Here is an 18,004-nt window from a genome sequence, read left to right as displayed (position 1 = left end):
GGATCCTTGAAGACTCAAAGTATGATTACTTTTGAGTTTTGGGTGAATAATAATAAAAGATGATTATTTGGAGAAGTAATAAAAATAAAATGTAGGTATTTTGGTATAGGGTGCGATTTAAAATCATGAATTGTCTGAACTTGATTTATATCAAAGATTGCAAGAATTAAAAAGGACCGGTACTTTTAGTATTTTGTGGAAAATTGGTATGATAGAAATGATTAAAACAAGATTCATGAGAGAAAAACAAAATTCAACATATCAATAAAAGGTGGTTATGGCCTTCAATGGTTTTTGTTTCTTTTCAAGCTATTTTGATGTACTTGATACAATACTACAAGCAAAAATTAAGAATTTTTTGGATTTTAAAATAATTGGAAATGACATTTTTGGCACATTATAAAGAATTAGAATACTTGGTTCAAAAACAACAAGCATAAAAGTCTGGAATAATGGTAATAGTGGCAGGTACAAATGATGGGTTAAAATGAAAAGAAAAAAAGTATTTTGGTCTTTTTATTACCTCTTTTAGAGATTTTGCATGGATTGGGGAAGGAAAAAATGATAGAATTCTTGGATGTTAAAAACCTAGAAAACATGTAATTGGAAAGGGCATTTTTTGTCATTTTTCGTCAAAAAAGAATAATAAAAACAAGAAAACATGTAATTGCAATAACTTGTTTACAAAGGAGGGTCATGTCATTATTGTTACTTTGTGAGCGACTTAAATCACCAAGACCATTTTTAACCGGAGAAAGTATAAAGTTGGAAAAGAGGCTTAAATACATTGCGATTTTTAAAAAGGGCTGAAAGTACATTGTTATTTCCAGCCAAGTATAAACAATCACATTGCTATTGCTCACAATTAATCTACTTTAAAGAAACTTAACGGGGGGAAATGAAAAGTTGAAAACAAGCTTTTAAACAATTTCATATCTCAAAACTCAAAAATCCTATCATTCTCATTTTGTATCAAAAGAATCATGAAAATCAATGAGAGATTTATCCTTTTGCAAACACATTCTATACATTAGCCAATGTTACCCTACAACTACAATAAGAAGTTGGATTACCAATGTGTTACATTACCTCACCTTTTCCAAAAATAAAAGAGGTCAATGCTAAACTTTTTTTTAATAAACCCGTGTCTCACACCTAGTAAACCAATATACTAAGATTATTCGTAGATCATATCATAGATCATATATTTCGTAATACCACCTTCAAGACAAAAAAAAAATTGAAAAAGTTTCATAGTAAAACCAAGATCAAGAAACACCAAAAAAGATCAAACAGGAACTTGTTCTTCATAATTCACATCCAAATCCTCCCCTTTGTTTTCTTTAGATCCTTGAAGCCACCCCCCATCAATCGACCCAATACTCCCATTCAACCCATCATCCACAAAATCCCCAACCCTTTTCACAATCCCACTTGGAATCACAGGATAATCCCCAGAAAAACACGCATAACAAAAATTCTTTGAATCTCCCTTCAACATCTTCTTCAAACTATCAATTTCAAGAAACGCCAAAGAATCTGCCCCGATAAATTCCCGAATCTCCTCAACACTCATTCGATTTGATATCAATTCTTCAGGACTTGGTGTATCAACACCATAATAACAAGATGCAATGATTGGAGGACTTGCGATCCTCATATGAACCTCTTTTGCACCTGCTTCTTTTAATAATCGGACTATTTTTGATGATGTTGTCCCTCTGACAATGGAATCGTCCACCACCACCACCCGTTTTCCCTCCAAAACCGCTCTTACTGGTGAAAGCTTCAATTTCACCCCAAAATCACGAATCCTTTGAGAGGGTTCGATGAATGTCCGACCAACGTAATGTGAGCGGATTAATCCTTGTTGGAATGGAACTCCGGCTTTGTTTGCGTACCCTATCGCCGCCACCACGCCGGAATCTGGGACTGCAATCACCACGTCACAGTCGACCGGCGACTCTGTGGCTAGGATTTCCCCAAATTGCCGGCGGGAGTCGTAGACGGATTTCCCGAACACGACGGAGTTGGGTAGAGAGAAATAGATGTGTTCGAAGATGCATGATTTGGGTTCTGGGTGTGGCATTAAACAGAGGGATTGGATGCCGTCTTTGTCGACGATTAGAACTTCACCTGGGTTAACTTCTCTTTCGTATTTAGCTTCGATAAGATCTAGAGCGCAGGTTTCTGATGCGAAAACTATGGCGCCATTGCTTCGTTTTCCCATTACTAATGGCCGGAATCCAAATGGGTCACGAACTGCGACTAATTTGTCTTCTGTTATAAACACCATGGAATAAGCTCCTTTCAGCTTTTCACAAGCTTCAACGATTCTTAGAAAGAAGGGTCTTTGTTTAGATATGGCGATTAGATGCAGAACAACTTCAGTATCTGAACTAGTTCCAAAAATTGAGCCGTTTTCTTCTAGCTCAGCTCTTAGGGTTTGATAATTTACCAGATTTCCGTTATGCGCCACACCGACGCGACCAAACCGGTAACCGGCGACGAAGGGCTGGACGTTTTTTAGCATGGATTGACCGGCGGTGGAGTACCGGACGTGCCCTATTGCGTTGTCTCCAGGGAGTTGGTCGAGTTTTGATTGGTTGAAGACTTCTGAGACGAGGCCGACGCCGGTGACGGATTTGAGGACGCCCTCGGCTGTGGCGGTGACTATCCCGGCGCCTTCTTGACCCCGGTGTTGGAGGGCGTGGAGAGCCAAGTAGCAGAGACGTGACGCTTCTGGGTCACCGTAGATACCCACAACCCCGCACTCTTCACGAGGCTTATCGTCGTTATCGAATACTAAATCCTCTTCATCTGGGTATGATTCCGATGATGAAATAACGTCGGAGATTGGATTTTTAGCGGCGGTTGTTGAACGGATTTTGTGGGTGAGAGTGAACGACAATGTTTTGTGTAGAGGTTTGAGGGTGGGTTTAGAGAAGGCAGGAGATGGTTTGTCCACGGATTTACAGAGAGGGGAACGGTGGGAAATTGAGGCGGCTGTAGCGGCGGTGGCGGAGGCCATTGTGGAAGGAGAGCAGCGAAGGGCGAATACGGGCTATGAATAGCCAAAGTGGGCTAGGTTTTGGTGTTTTTATGTTCCCGGACGAATGATGTTTGACTGGAGGGTGATTTTATTACGTTAGAGCGCTTGACTGGAGTGTGATTTTATTAGGTTAGAGCGTGGCTAAAAAAACCGAACCAATCACGAATAACTGCTTATTAATTTTCGCCGTTTAAATTAATCGTACGTAAACAAACAATACTAATGAATGTTCATATTCCTTCTTTATGTTCATTCGTTTGTGATAGAAATTAAATAAACAATATTAATGAATGAACGAATAAAATTATTATTCATATTTGTTTATTTTTTATTTTAACGGCAAATCAAACACATTCATAAGCTACTATTTAAAACACTTATATCCATGACAAGACTTGAACCCCCAACCACAAAGTGGGATGACAACACCAGATACCGTTGGACTACAGTTCATTGGTTCATGTTTTGTTTGTTTAACTAAACGAACAAGAATTTGTGCTCATGTTTGTTCGTTTATTAAATAAATAAATATAAACAAACTTTCCACCGAATGGTTCGTCGAATGTTCGGTTTGTTTACGGCCATTAAGTATTCATATCATTTTTTCATCATAATTCTTTTTTATTATACGGTATAGGCGTTTGACATTTTATTTTTACTATCAAATTTATTGTCCTTTATTTATATATATATATATATATATATATATATATATATATATATATATATATATATATATATATATATATGGCTATACCGTTTGACATTTTATTTTTACTATCAAATTTATTGTCCTTTATATATATATATATATATATATATATATATATATATATATATATATATATATATATATATATATATATATATATATATATATATATATAGCTGAGTTATTGTGGGAACAAAAAAATATGTGAACTTGCGAATTCATAATCAACTCATCATTTTTTAACACTAAAAACATGAATCTACTCCAAATGATGCATCTAAGTCATATCTAGGCTAAAAAAAAGATTTGACAATTTTTTTTATTTATTTTCGAAATTTGCATGTATGCACAATCAGCAGTTGTACGGACTGCTGATGATCACAATCAACATCCATATGGACTGTTTATGAGCAATCAACAGTTCATATGACTACTGATTATGCACATCCACGGTCCATATGATTGTTGATTGTGCTCATCAGGAGTCTGTACATCTGTTGATTGTGTTCATCAATAGTCATACAAAAAAAATCGTCAAATCTTTTTTTTTAATCTTTTTTAGCCTAGATATGGCTTAGACGCACCATTTGGAGAAGATTTGTGTTTTTGGTGTTGAAAAATGATGAGTTCATTATGAGTTCGCAAGTTCTCACAAATCTTTTGGTTCTCAAAAGAATCTGACTCTATACGTAACAGCCCAAAAATCCAGATAAAATTTTTCATTTTTAAAATAGGAATTACAGTCGTAAACTGTTTCTCAAAATGTAACGCCCTGATTCTCAGGTATTGATTTATGGTTATAATTTTTTAATGATTTCAAGGTCTACTCGACGAGTTGGTTGTCCTGACTCGTCGAGTAGCAGCGAGCTGGTCTACGTGTTTAAGTGACCTACTCGCGGAGTCCAAGAAGAGACTCGACGAGTAGAAGCTGGAGGATGAATAATTTCCAGGGTTTTGCACCCTATTTAAGAGATCATTTTCCTCCTTTGGCCTCCTTACAGTCTCGTGAGAGCTCAGCAAACCCTAATTCAAGTGTGTGTGCTCCATTTAGGTGTTTTAAGCTTTGGAAGAGGATTCTTAGTGAGAAGAGCTTGGAGAACAAGTGACTAGAAGCAAGGAACGAGTGGGGATCATAAATCTACCTCTGTTAGCATCAATTGTAGGTATCATGTCGTTATCTTGGCCTCTTTTCCTTCTAAATCTCATTTGGGTGAAGTTTACAGCTTTTCTAGCATATTAGGAAGCTTTTCTTTTGTATGAGGTAAGATCTGAAGTTGCAACTTCAGATCTGAGCTCTCTTGGGTCTTTAAGTCCACAAAGCTTCCAACATTTGCAAGTATGAGACTCTCCTTAGGTGTAAAACCCCATTACAAGCTTGGATTTGTCATTTAGGGTCTTTAGAGCCTTGCATGCACGTAAAGTTTGAAACTTTATATGATAAACATGCCTTAGGGAATTGGATCTGCAATTGGAACCTTATCATGGCTTAAAAAAGCATCTGAATGGATGAAGAGCTAGAGGGACTCGGCGAGTTTCATGGTTAACTCAACGAGTCCGATCAAGATTGTTGTGGGCTCGGCGAGTCGGTAGAGTGGCTCGGCGAGTTAGCTAAGGTTTTCCTAACCTTTGGACACGCATGAACTCAGTGAGTTGTAGGGAAACTCGTCGAGTTGGCCAAGGAGTTTACTGCCACAAACATTAGGAACTCGATGAGTCACTTAAGTGAATCGCGAGTTGATGAGTTATGCAAGGAACTCGGTGAGTGGTTGGTTGTACTCGACGAGTTGAGGTCAACATGGACTGTTGACCATGACCGTTGACTTTGACTTTGACCAAGGGTTGACTAGTTGACTTCTAGGGGCATTTTGGGAATTTGGAAATTTATGGATATGGTTCTATGATGAATGTAGGTGGTGGAGTTTATGACGGTGATCCAAGAGTTGAGCTTATCACTTCATCGCGTCAGTTGTGAGGTGAGTTATCCTCACTATACTCAAGGGTCTAAGACACCAAGGTCGTCGCTTTGGATTGTTATTTGGATATGTTATGGTAGTATGATCTGTTAGGTCGGTATCCTGGTAAATAGGATGGTATTATGTAGTATGCGGTCTGATATGTTATCTCGTATCCTGGTAGATAGGATGGTATTATGTGTTATGTGGTATGATATGTTAGATCGGTTGTTTGTCCATAGACTGTTATGTGATTATCTGTTATATGTGCACATGTCGTTTGGCGGTTGAGGCTTATCCGCTTTGTGCGGAGGCCAATATGTCACACCCCCAAACCAGAATGGCGGAAACATTCGGGGGTGGATGACTTCACGTAGTATCACAACCATTGAATATTGTAAAGAAAGTAACACAACCATCACATATATAATGAAAATGTATGTTGTTGCGTTATACATAATAGCAAAAGAATATTACAATGAGATGATAAATGTTCCATAATAAAACATCCTTAGTGTTCCTTTCTCCAAAAGCTAGTGGTTACCTGTATTACTGATTCCCTGAGAAATACAAGTGGTTTCGAAAAATGTCAACAATTAAGTTGGTGAGTTCATAAGCGTTTTGTATTGAAAAAGTATGTCCTTTTTGATAGTAAACCGATGAACGAGGTTTTCAGAAAAATCCAATATATTCTATAAATGATTTGAAAAGTTTCCCGTATTGGAGTGCGTTTGTGTTTTCCATACTTGGATAATAGTGATAAAATTTGTATTAACGATAAAATGGAAAACTGAAATGCATATATGAATCTCGTAAATCTAACTTGTTTTTATACTTTTATGTGAGTTTTATAACCATGCTAATGACATTGTTGGCCTGTAACAACGTTCTTCAGGCGTTGGAACTGTTATGACATTTGTCACCCCAGGCCTGTCGGCCTAGCTGTAGCTAACAGCTTAGGTGTGGGATTGTCAATCCCGTATAGATCTATACACAAGTATCACGCTCCCCCTACAAGGGATTATGGTATATAATACAGGACTTAATAATGCATACTCAAACGTACGTGAAGCTGTCTCACATTACTAGGTATAAACAGATTTACGATGATAAAAGACTGTACTTCTTTTGAAAGCATTTCATTCGTCGAGATGTATATGTAAAATGTATGAATCACTTGAATACTATGCTCATTATAGTTTGTCAAAAGTATGTTCCCATTTGGTAATAACAACTTGGTGATATAATATCCCTTTAAAACATAAAGTTATTTTTGTATCAACACTCTATAAGAACGATATTATAAAAATGATACTTTGATTTGTAATGTACTTGTATTTCCCCCCCCCCCCCCCCTAAAACGTGAAAAGAATTGAAAAGTAGGGGTATGAACTCACTCGTTAAGTTTGAAGAGTGAGGCTAGGGTTGAGTAGAACTTCGACCGCGAATGGTTGCGTCGTCGGCTCTTCGGGGATTCCTGCAGCGTAAATCTTTCGTCGGGGGCTCGAGTGCGGAAATCGAGGTGATGGAATGGTCTCTGGAGCTTTAGAAGAGTGTGAGAGTATCTGGAGGTTTGTGAATGTGTGCTTAAACTCGAAGCTTATGCCTTCTATTTATAGGGCTGGAAACCCCCGTACGCGGCGCGTACTTCCGGAGTACGCGGGGCGTAAGATGGCGTCATGGCTTACGACTCGGGTCTAGCTAGCGTAGCTTGGGCGGGTCGATGGGACTACTGGGTCTAGCCGAGCGTAGCTTGGGCGGGTCGATGAGACTCGACTCTGGGTCTAGTACGCGGGGCGTAATCCCTGCTTCCGACTTCTAAATTACGTAACTTTCGCGTACGAGCTCCGTTTTTCGCGTTCTTTATATCCACGCGTAGGTGAAATTATGCTCTACAACTTTCCTTTAGACTCCGTCAGCTACTTTTGACTTTATTTTTAATGATATATTTTTAATAGGCCGGGCCTCCTAAAGTTCGTTAAAAATTCATAGGTTCTTTATTCGACGTCGGTTTTCGTTCGTCTTTTTATTGTTTTATTACTACTGAGGAGATCTTCAACTTCCGTTTAAGTGGCGATAGCTAAATAACACTCGATCTTCAATCCGAGTTTTTAGCCCTCTACTACTGTTACGAAACTTTGAAAATTCGTAACTTCTTCATACGAGGTCCAATTTGGGCGATCTTTTTATGTACGCTCACCTTTCAACGAGATCTACGACTTCAGTTTAGATACTTAGGGCTAAAATGCATTTTATTGAGATTCTACTTTTTACGTCAAATAATGTTTTAACGTCGTGTCGTAAATATACGAGTGGTTATAATTTCTTCAATATAACCCGGTTTTGAGCGTTCTTTATGTTCTTTGAAACCTTGGCATGATATCTAATATTTGATGTATCCCAACTTAGATACTTGAACATTTTATTTTCGAGGTTAATTTCGTTGCTTTTTAGCTTTCGAGTGTTTACAATGCTTTTTGGGAAAAATAGGGTTGTCACATCATCCCCCTGTTAAGGGAATTTCGTCCCGAAATTTAATCTAAGATAGAGTTTACAGTTTTAGGAAAAAGATGTGGGTACTTTTGTTTCATCTGATCCTCGCGTTCCCAGGTGTATTCAGGTCCTCGCTTGGCGTTCCAGCGGACCTTTACAATGGGTATGCGGCTTTGTTTAGTCCTTTTGATTTCCCGATCCATGATCTCTACTGGTTCCTCCACAAATTGAAGGTTTTCATTTATTGCAATTTCGTCTAGAGGGACGACAAGGGTCTCGTCGGATAAGCACTTCTTCAGATTCGATATGTGAAAGGTAGGGTGTACGTTGTGGAGCTCCTGAGGTAGTCTAAGTTTGTAGGCTACTGGACCGATCCTGGCAAGGATCTCGAATGGTCCGATGTATCTAGGGTTCAGTTTCCCACGTTTTCCGAAGCGTATTAAACCTTTCCAAGGTGAGACTTTGAGTAGGACATGGTCTCCAACTTGGAATTCCAAGGGTTTTCGTCTTTTATCTGCGTAACTCTTTTGTCTATCCCTTGATGCTTTTAGACGTTCTCGGATTTGAACAATCTTCTCCGTAGTCTCCCTTATGATTTTTGGTCCAGTGAGCGTGTTGTCAGTTGCTTGTCCTTTTGCTAGTTGCGTGTCCCCCACTTCGGCCCAGCACAAAGGTGACCTGCATTTGCGTCCATAGAGGGCTTCGAACGGGGCAACCTTGATACTGGTGTGGTAGCTATTGTTGTACGAGAACTCGACCAATGGTAGATGTGTGTCCCATGCTTTGCCAAAATCGATTACGCAAGCTCTCAGCATGTCTTCTAGGGTTTGTATAGTTCTCTCACTCTGGCCGTCGGTTTGTGGATGATAAGCGGTACTCATGTCTAGCCTTGTCCCCAAAGCTTTTTGTAGCGACTGCCAGAACCTTGAGGTGAATCTGCTATCTCGGTCCGAGATAATGGATATACGCACACCATGCAGTCGTACAATTTCTCTGAGGTATGTCCTTGTTAACTTCTCCAATTTATCCGTCTCTTTGATCGGTAGGAAATGTGCTGACTTAGTTAACCTGTCGACAATTACCCAAATGGTGTCGAGTCCGCTTGTTGTCTTGGGTAACTTTGTTATGAAATCCATGGTTATCCGCTCCCACTTCCATTCGGGTATTTCTGGTTGTTGTAATAAACCCGAGGGCTTCTGATATTCCACCTTGACTTTGGCACATGTCAGGCATTTGCTTACGTAGGTAGCAATTTCGGCTTTCATGTTTTGCCACCAGTACAACTTCTTGAGATCGAGATACATCTTATCGGAGCCGGGATGTATGGAGTATCGTGTTTTATGGGCTTCGTCCATAACGATTTCTCTGAATCCACCAAACTTCGGTATCCAAATTCGATCCATGAAATAACGAATTCCGTTGTTCTTGGTCTCAAGGTTCTTATCCATTCCCCTTAGGGCTTCTCCTGTCACATTTTCGGATTTCAAGGCTTCTATTTGGGCTTCTTTGATTTGCGTGAACAGGTGTGAATGGATTGTCATAGTTAGGGATTTCACTCGGCGACCTGAGTACTCCTTTTGACTGAGTGCATCAGCCACTACATTAGCCTTTCCGGGGTGATATCGAATTTCGCATTCATAATCACTAAGTAGTTCTACCCATCGCCTCTGTCTCATGTTAAGTTCCTTCTGATTGAGGATATGTTGGAGGCTTTTATGATCAGTGAAGATGGTACATTTTGTGCCGTAGAGATAGTGTCTCCATATCTTCAGAGCGAAGACGACTGCTCCTAGCTCAAGATCATGCGTTGTGTAGTTCACTTCGTGCGTCTTTAGTTGTCTTGAGGCGTAGGCGATGACCTTCCCTCTTTGCATTAAGACACACCCAAGTCCTTGGTTTGATGCATCACAATAGACCACGAAGTCCTCTGTTCCCTCTGGCAGGGTTAGGATGGGCGCACTACATAAGGCTCGCTTTAGTGTCTGAAATGCGCCGTCTTGTTTTTCTCCCCAGTCGAAGGTCACATTCTTCTGAGTTAGGGTGGTAAGTGGCTTGGCAATCTTTGAAAAGTTCGGTATGAATCTTCGGTAATACCCGGCGAGTCCCAAGAATTGCCGGATTTCTGTAGGGGTTCTTGGAGTAGTCCAACTATCTATTGCCTTTATCTTGGAGGGGTCCACGTGTATTCCTTCTTTACTTACAACATGTCCTAGGAAATCCACTTCCTGAATCCAAAATTCGCATTTGGAAAATTTTGCGTAAAGTTTCTCTGCTCGTAATGTTTCCAGTACTTGGCGGAGATGTTGGCTATGTTCTTCCTGGCTTCTTGAATAGATGAGTATATCATCTATGAATACGATCACGAATTTATCCAGGAAGGGACGACATACTCGGTTCATTAAGTCCATGAACACTGCTGGAGCATTCGTCAATCCGAAGGGCATTACTACAAATTCGTAGTGACCATAACGTGTTCGGAAAGCCGTTTTGGGGATGTCTCCTTCCAGTACTCGCAGTTGGTGATAACCAGATCTTAGATCGATCTTTGAGAAGTAGCTTGCTCCCTGAAGTTGGTCGAATAGATCGTCTATGCGCGGTAAGGGATATCGGTTCTTGATCGTGAGTTTGTTTAGCTCCCGATAATCGATGCACATGCGAAAGGATCCGTCCTTCTTCTTCACAAATAGGACTGGCGCTCCCCATGGTGAGAAGCTCGGTCTGATGAATCCCTTGCTCAGCAACTCGTTTAATTGACTGGATAGTTCCTGCATCTCGGCTGGGGCTAAACGGTAAGGCGACTTTGCTACAGGGGTAGCCCCGGGGATTAAGTCGATTCTGAACTCGACTTGACGTTCCGGTGGGATTCCTGGAAGATCTTCTGGGAAAACATCCGGGAAGTTGCAGACTTCCGGAATATCTTTAATGATTTTCGATTCTCGTTTCTTGTCTACTACGTGGGCTAGAAAGGCATGATATTCCTTACGAAGGTATTTTTGTGCTTTAATACAGGAAATGATTTGTAAACTTGAACTAGGTTTGTCGCCATAAATGACCAGAGTTTCGCCGTTTGGCAGATTTAGGCGAACGGCCCTTTCGTGGCAAAGGATATCGGCATCGTGAAGGCTCAACCAGTCCATACCGATGATGACATCGAAACTTCTTATGGAAATGGGCATAAGATCGACTCGAAACAAGCGCTCGTTTAAACTTAGTGTGCACCCTACGTACAAATCGTTTGCGTGTTCTGTTTTACCGTTTGCCATTTCTACAGTGAATATTTTATTGAGTGGTTGGGGTTTTTGATTAAGTAGATGTTTGAATTTATGACTCACAAAACTTCTCTCCGCACCGCAGTCAAAAAGTATGCATGCATAAGTGTTGTTGAGTAGAAACGTACCCGTAACCACCGTGGGGTCCGCTATTGCTTCTCTCTGTCCTACTGCCAGCACTCTCCCCACACCGCCAATATTTCTTTCCTTGGGACAATCCCTCCTGAAGTGTCCAGTCTCTCCACACCCATAACACGCCCGGCTTACTCCAGTGCCAGAAACTTGAGTGATTGGTCGTGCCGGTGCTTTACAGAAACGGGCTGTGTGCCCTTTCCTGTCGCAGTTTTTGCAGTGCATCTCGCGACAAATACCATGGTGATGGTAGTTGCACTTGCTGCACTTGGGCAGAATTCCCGCATATGGTTTTGTTGGCGCAGAGGTAGCAGGAGTTGTGGTGGGGGTAGTAGCAGCATGAACCGCGACCATTTACTTCTTTGAAGGTTCTTGCGAAGTTTGTCACTTCCTTTTGTTCCAAAGTTTCTTTTTGTTGTTGTTGTTGGCATTGATTTCATTGTTGCTGTTCCCTTTGGTGGGTTCAGCCACAATAGCCGCGACTCCTTGACAGACACCATGATCAACAAGAGATTGCGCTAGTTCCTTGGCGCTGGCGAAAGTCAAGGGTCTGGAAGCTAGCACACTTCCACGAAGTTGGGGTGATAGTCCCCAGATGTATCTCTCGACCTTTTGGATCTCCAGGGTTAACATGCCTGGGCAAAGCGTTATTAAGTCACTGAACCTGTTGGTGTAACCAGCTATGTCCAAACCTACCATCGAGAGGTTCCACAATTCCTGTTCAAGCTTCTGAATCTCGCCTCTTGGGCAATATTCTCGAAGGAGCATTCTTTTCAGGTTTTCCCAACCCATGGAGTTTGCCACCACCAGGGTTAGTGTCTGGACGTGGCCGTTCCACCATGTCAGGGCGCGTTCAGAGAAAGTAAAAGCGGCAAACTTTACTTTGCTTTCTTCAGGACATGCACAGATTTCGAATACAGCTTCCGTTTTCTCTATCCATTGAGATAGAGCCAAAACTCCCCCAGTCCCGTAAAAGGGAATAGGTTTTCCGTTGGTGAAGTCTTTGTAAGTGCATACCCCTGAACGGCTTTGACCTTGGCCATTTGTAAAACTGTTTGTTCCTCCCCCCGATCCGTTGTTGCTCATTTGTGCCATTGCTGCAGTTACAGCGGCGGTTACATAAGTCTGGAACATAACGGTGTCCATAATTGGAGGAGGTGGTGGAGGTGGTGTTGAAGTTGAGTTTCTGCGTGTTGATCTACGAGGAGGCATGTTCTGGTAGAGAAAAATAAGAATGAATACTATAAGTTTCTAATGTTTTGACAATCGAGAGTTAGTTGTATCTTGTAATTTGTTTTGACTTTAGTTTATGGTTTCAAGGTAGGCATAGAAATTTTAAAACTCGCAACTTTTGAGAGGTATATAATAAGAAATACTTCATATTTATACATATAGGTCACACCTGAGGTGTGTTACATTGCATAACTTGTTCGGGAAAAATTTGATCCTCCTAGAGATCTCCGATTACGGATACAACAGGGAAAACAAGGGAAATAAGGGAAAAACTTTTATCCGAAATCCTAATCTATAACAAAATTGTTGGGCATCGAACAAGCTCTACTTGCGGCGTTTGGAGCTAGATTCGGCATCCGACCGTTTGAATCCCATTAGTCGCCTCTCGAGATCTGCTTGTTGTTCCTTCATTTCTCTTATATCTGCCAGAGCCGTTATCATTTGGTTCTGAAGTGTCCCCGTGTAGATTTGGGTATTCTCATGTAGTCCTTCCAAACGGCGGATGTCAGCGGCGTTACCTTGGGTAGCAGCATTGACCTCGCGAACTCTGGTTGCTTGCCTGTCCGTCTCGTAGTTCTGGGTAGCTATAGCGTTCACAAGAACAGGGAGTGCTCGATCAGCTGAGCTTCCCCCACTGACATTGTAAAAATCTCGGCACATGCCGAAAGGAGGGCGTACACCTTGTTGGCGGCTCCAGTAGTAGAGGTGACTTCCCCACATGGGAATGGGTCCCGATTGATATGGTCTGATTTCGGGAGGATAAGGGATGGGAGGGTCGTACACTTCTGGCTCGGAGTCTGTCCCGCTAGAAATCTCCTCGATCTCTTCGTCGACTTCGAATTCCTCCCCGACTTCGACTTCAAATTCTCCCTCGATAACCCCTTCGGGTTCTTCCTCGACCTCTTCTTCGATTTCCTCTGGGTCTTCCTCCGGATCTTCTTCTATCCAACCATCGTTGCCTTGGTTTGGGTAGTAGGGATCTCCTGGTAAATGGAATCCGGCCATTTGTCTGTACTAGGATGGATGTATGAGAACTTTATAAGAAAAGAAAATTCTATTTAACGACTTACTATTTTTAACTATAATTTGTACAACTATTTTTAATAATACTCCTATAATATTTCAATTTGGCGAAACTAAATTAATTTGTATTTGGTAAGTTCTTGGCTTGTTGTCCCCTATAACCATTCCTCGACGTACGTTGGTCAAACCCAGGATAAATATAGTTGATCAGGCTATATTTATTCTCGACCTAATTACATACCCCGAGGCTCAATCGTAGTGTCGTAACTTGCCTTAATACTTTTTAGTAAAACTTGTTATGATACGAGATTAATGCATGCTTTTAAAAATGTATATCTTTAAAAGAAAGTATTTTGTTCATGAAAATGTTTCATCAGAGGGTTTTTGGTCCCCTTTGTATTTATAGTTTGTATATCGTATGTGGTTCGATATACTTAGTTCACTATAAACAATGCTCTGATACCAATCTGTCACACCCCCAAACCATAATGGCGGAAACATTCGGGGGTGGATGACTTCACGTAGTATCACAACCATTGAATATTGTAAAGAAAGTAACACAACCATCACATATATAATGAAAACGTATGTTGTTGCGTTATACATAATAGCAAAAGAATATTACAATGAGATGATAAATGTTCCATAATAAAACATCCTTAGTGTTCCTTTCTCCAAAAGCTGGTAGTTACCTGTATTACTGATTCCCTGAGAAATACAAGTGGTTTCGAAAAATGTCAACAATTAAGTTGGTGAGTTCATAAGCGTTTTGTATTGAAAAAGTATGTCCTTTTTGATAGTAAACCGATGAACGAGGTTTTCAGAAAAATCCAATATATTCTATAAATGATTTGAAAAGTTTCCCGTGTTGGAGTGCGTTTGTGTTTTCCATACTTGGATAATAGTGATAAAATTTGTATTAACGATAAAATGGAAAACTGAAATGCATATATGAATCTCGTAAATCTAACTTGTTTTTATACTTTTATGTGAGTTTTATAACCATGCTAATGACATTGTTGGCCTGTAACAACGTTCTTCAGGCGTTGGAACTGTTATGACATTTGTCACCCCAGGCCTGTCGGCCTAGCTGTAGCTAACAGCTTAGGTGTGGGATTGTCAATCCCGTATAGATCTATACACAAGTATCACGCTCCCCCTACAAGGGATTATGGTATATAATACAGGACTTAATAATGCATACTCAAACGTACGTGAAGCTGTCTCACATTACTAGGTATAAACAGATTTACGATGATAAAAGACTGTACTTCTTTTGAAAGCATTTCATTCGTCGAGATGTATATGTAAAATGTATGAATCACTTGAATACTATGCTCATTATAGTTTGTCAAAAGTATGTTCCCATTTGGTAATAACAACTTGGTGATATAATATCCCTTTAAAACATAAAGTTATTTTTGTATCAACACTCTATAAGAACGATATTATAAAAATGATACTTTGATTTGTAATGTACTTGTATTTCCCCCCCCCCCTAAAACGTGAAAAGAATTGAAAAGTAGGGGTATGAACTCACTCGTTAAGTTTGAAGAGTGAGGCTAGGGTTGAGTAGAACTTCGACCGCGAATGGTTGCGTCGTCGGCTCTTCGGGGATTCCTGCAGCGTAAATCTTTCGTCGGGGGCTCGAGTGCGGAAATCGAGGTGATGGAATGGTCTCTGGAGCTTTAGAAGAGTGTGAGAGTATCTGGAGGTTTGTGAATGTGTGCTTAAACTCGAAGCTTATGCCTTCTATTTATAGGGCTGGAAACCCCCGTACGCGGCGCGTACTTCCGGAGTACGCGGGGCGTAAGATGGCGTCATGGCTTACGACTCGGGTCTAGCTAGCGTAGCTTGGGCGGGTCGATGGGACTACTGGGTCTAGCCGAGCGTAGCTTGGGCGGGTCGATGAGACTCGACTCTGGGTCTAGTACGCGGGGCGTAATCCCTGCTTCCGACTTCTAAATTACGTAACTTTCGCGTACGAGCTCCGTTTTTCGCGTTCTTTATATCCACGCGTAGGTGAGATTATGCTCTACAACTTTCCTTTAGACTCCGTCGGCTACTTTTGACTTTATTTTTAATGATATATTTTTAATAGGCCGGGCCTCCTAAAGTTCGTTAAAAATTCATAGGTTCTTTATTCGACGTCGGTTTTCGTTCGTCTTTTTATTGTTTTATTACTACTGAGGAGATCTTCAACTTCCGTTTAAGTGGCGATAGCTAAATAACACTCGATCTTCAATCCGAGTTTTTAGCCCTCTACTACTGTTACGAAACTTTGAAAATTCGTAACTTCTTCATACGAGGTCCAATTTGGGCGATCTTTTTATGTACGCTCACCTTTCAACGAGATCTACGACTTCGGTTTAGATACTTAGGGCTAAAATGCATTTTATTGAGATTCTACTTTTTACGTCAAATAATGTTTTAACGTCGTGTCGTAAATATACGAGTGGTTATAATTTCTTCAATATAACCCGGTTTTGAGCGTTCTTTATGTTCTTTGAAACCTTGGCATGATATCTAATATTTGATGTATCCCAACTTAGATACTTGAACATTTTATTTTCGAGGTTAATTTCGTTGCTTTTTAGCTTTCGAGTGTTTACAATGCTTTTTGGGAAAAATAGGGTTGTCACACAATAGACCTGGGCATTCCAACCTGTTGGTTGTGGGCCGTAAGTATTCCATCCCGAGGATGATTGGACTCGTAAGTATGTAGGCCTTCCAACCTATTGGTTGTGGGCCTGGGGTATTCCATCCCATGGATGATTGGACCCATAGTATGTTTGCATTCCAACCTGATGGTTAAGGGTCTTGGGTATTCCAACCCGATGGTTGACTGGACCCATAGTATGCTATTTATGATTATATTTGTATTTTATGGTTAAGGGTCTTGGGTATTCCAACCCGATTGTTGTGGGTATGGGTATTTTAAGGGAACTCACTAAGCTTTCGGACATACAGTTTCAGTTTATTGTTTCAGGTACATCAGGGGAACGCGACAAGGCGAATGCGTGATCATACAACTCATCATATTTTATTTATGTTTCTGGGAAAACCTCTGACGTTAGACTATTTTGAAAACAAATTTGTAATAACTGTTGGTTTTAAATGTTTTGAAAAGTTTTAAATTGGCTTGAATTTTATGGGTGTCACACAAAATCCATTACATCATATCATATCAAAATATCAGAGTATCAATATCGATAAAGGCGGAAATTGTTGGGAGTGAATGATACGCCATCAAGCTTGGCCCTTCCCCTTAGTACCGGAAGTACCTGAAAACACCCAAATAAACTGTAAGCAAAAGCTTAGTGAGTTCCCAAAATATAACATAACATACAACCATAGAATACCACGCCACATGTAACGCCCGTATATTCAGGCTAGTCAATTTAGAGATAATAAGTGTTGTAAATGACTTTTAGATAGAATATTATTTAGGATAAATAATCTTATCCAAAGTTATAGTATATTTCATAATGATCTTGTACATATAAAGAACGTTGAAATCTGACTTATAACGAATAAGTTATGACCCGTTGAAGTTTTGTGATTAAATCGGCACGGCTCCGCGTATCGTAATAAGTGAATTTTTGACGAAATACTTTTTAGACTTAGTGATATAAACGAAAGTCATTGTATACGTTAAACTGAGAGCGTGTATATAGAGAACTTCCAAATATGACTTTTGTAACATCCCAAAAATACGGACCAAAATTTTCATTTTTGATATAACAATTCATAAAACAATTTATAGAAAACATCATTAAGCTATTTCATTTCATAAAAAGCCATAGAACATAAGTCTCAATTTCACGTTTTAACAAAATAACAATGTTAGAGTACAAATCCCAAGAATCTCATATGCGGAAATCGTGTGTGTGTGATGCGTTGCTACCGTGCCGGCTCCTTTCCCTTCGAGGAAGAAGTACCTGAAACAAAAACTGAAACCGTAAGCACAAAGCTTAGTGAGTTCCCCCATCATACCACATACCATACATAACACATATTGTCTAACATATTCGGGTACTAGCTACCCCTTCGGTCTCTTTCAACCGGTGACTTTCCTAGCATATTAGGGTGTTTGTCTACCCCTTCTGCCCTTTTGACCGGTATCTTGCCTATCATA

At 40.3% G+C, this 18,004-nt stretch overlaps 1 protein-coding gene across 1 annotated transcript; it reads right to left on the bottom strand.

The window, feature by feature from the left end:
• Window positions 1–1,169: 1,169 nt before the first annotated feature.
• LOC111915061 (amidophosphoribosyltransferase, chloroplastic-like) lies at window positions 1,170–3,156 on the bottom strand. Its single transcript, XM_052767156.1, has one exon. The coding sequence runs from the start codon at window positions 3,029–3,031 to the stop codon at window positions 1,289–1,291; it is 1,743 nt and encodes a 580-aa protein (XP_052623116.1). The 5' UTR covers window positions 3,032–3,156; the 3' UTR covers window positions 1,170–1,288.
• Between the last annotated feature and the right edge of the window lie 14,848 nt (window positions 3,157–18,004).

The sequence above is a fragment of the Lactuca sativa genome, chromosome 9 (assembly GCF_002870075.4).
Source record: "Lactuca sativa cultivar Salinas chromosome 9, Lsat_Salinas_v11, whole genome shotgun sequence".
NCBI lineage: Eukaryota > Viridiplantae > Streptophyta > Magnoliopsida > Asterales > Asteraceae > Lactuca > Lactuca sativa.
The sequence above is the reverse complement of the archived record's forward strand: the minus strand, read 5'-3'. Positions and strand labels throughout refer to the sequence as shown.

Coding starts and splice junctions, on each gene's coding strand:
- LOC111915061 (XM_052767156.1), bottom strand. CDS start 3,031: ATGGCCTCCGCCACCGCCGCTACAGCCGCCTCAATTTCCCACCGTTCC.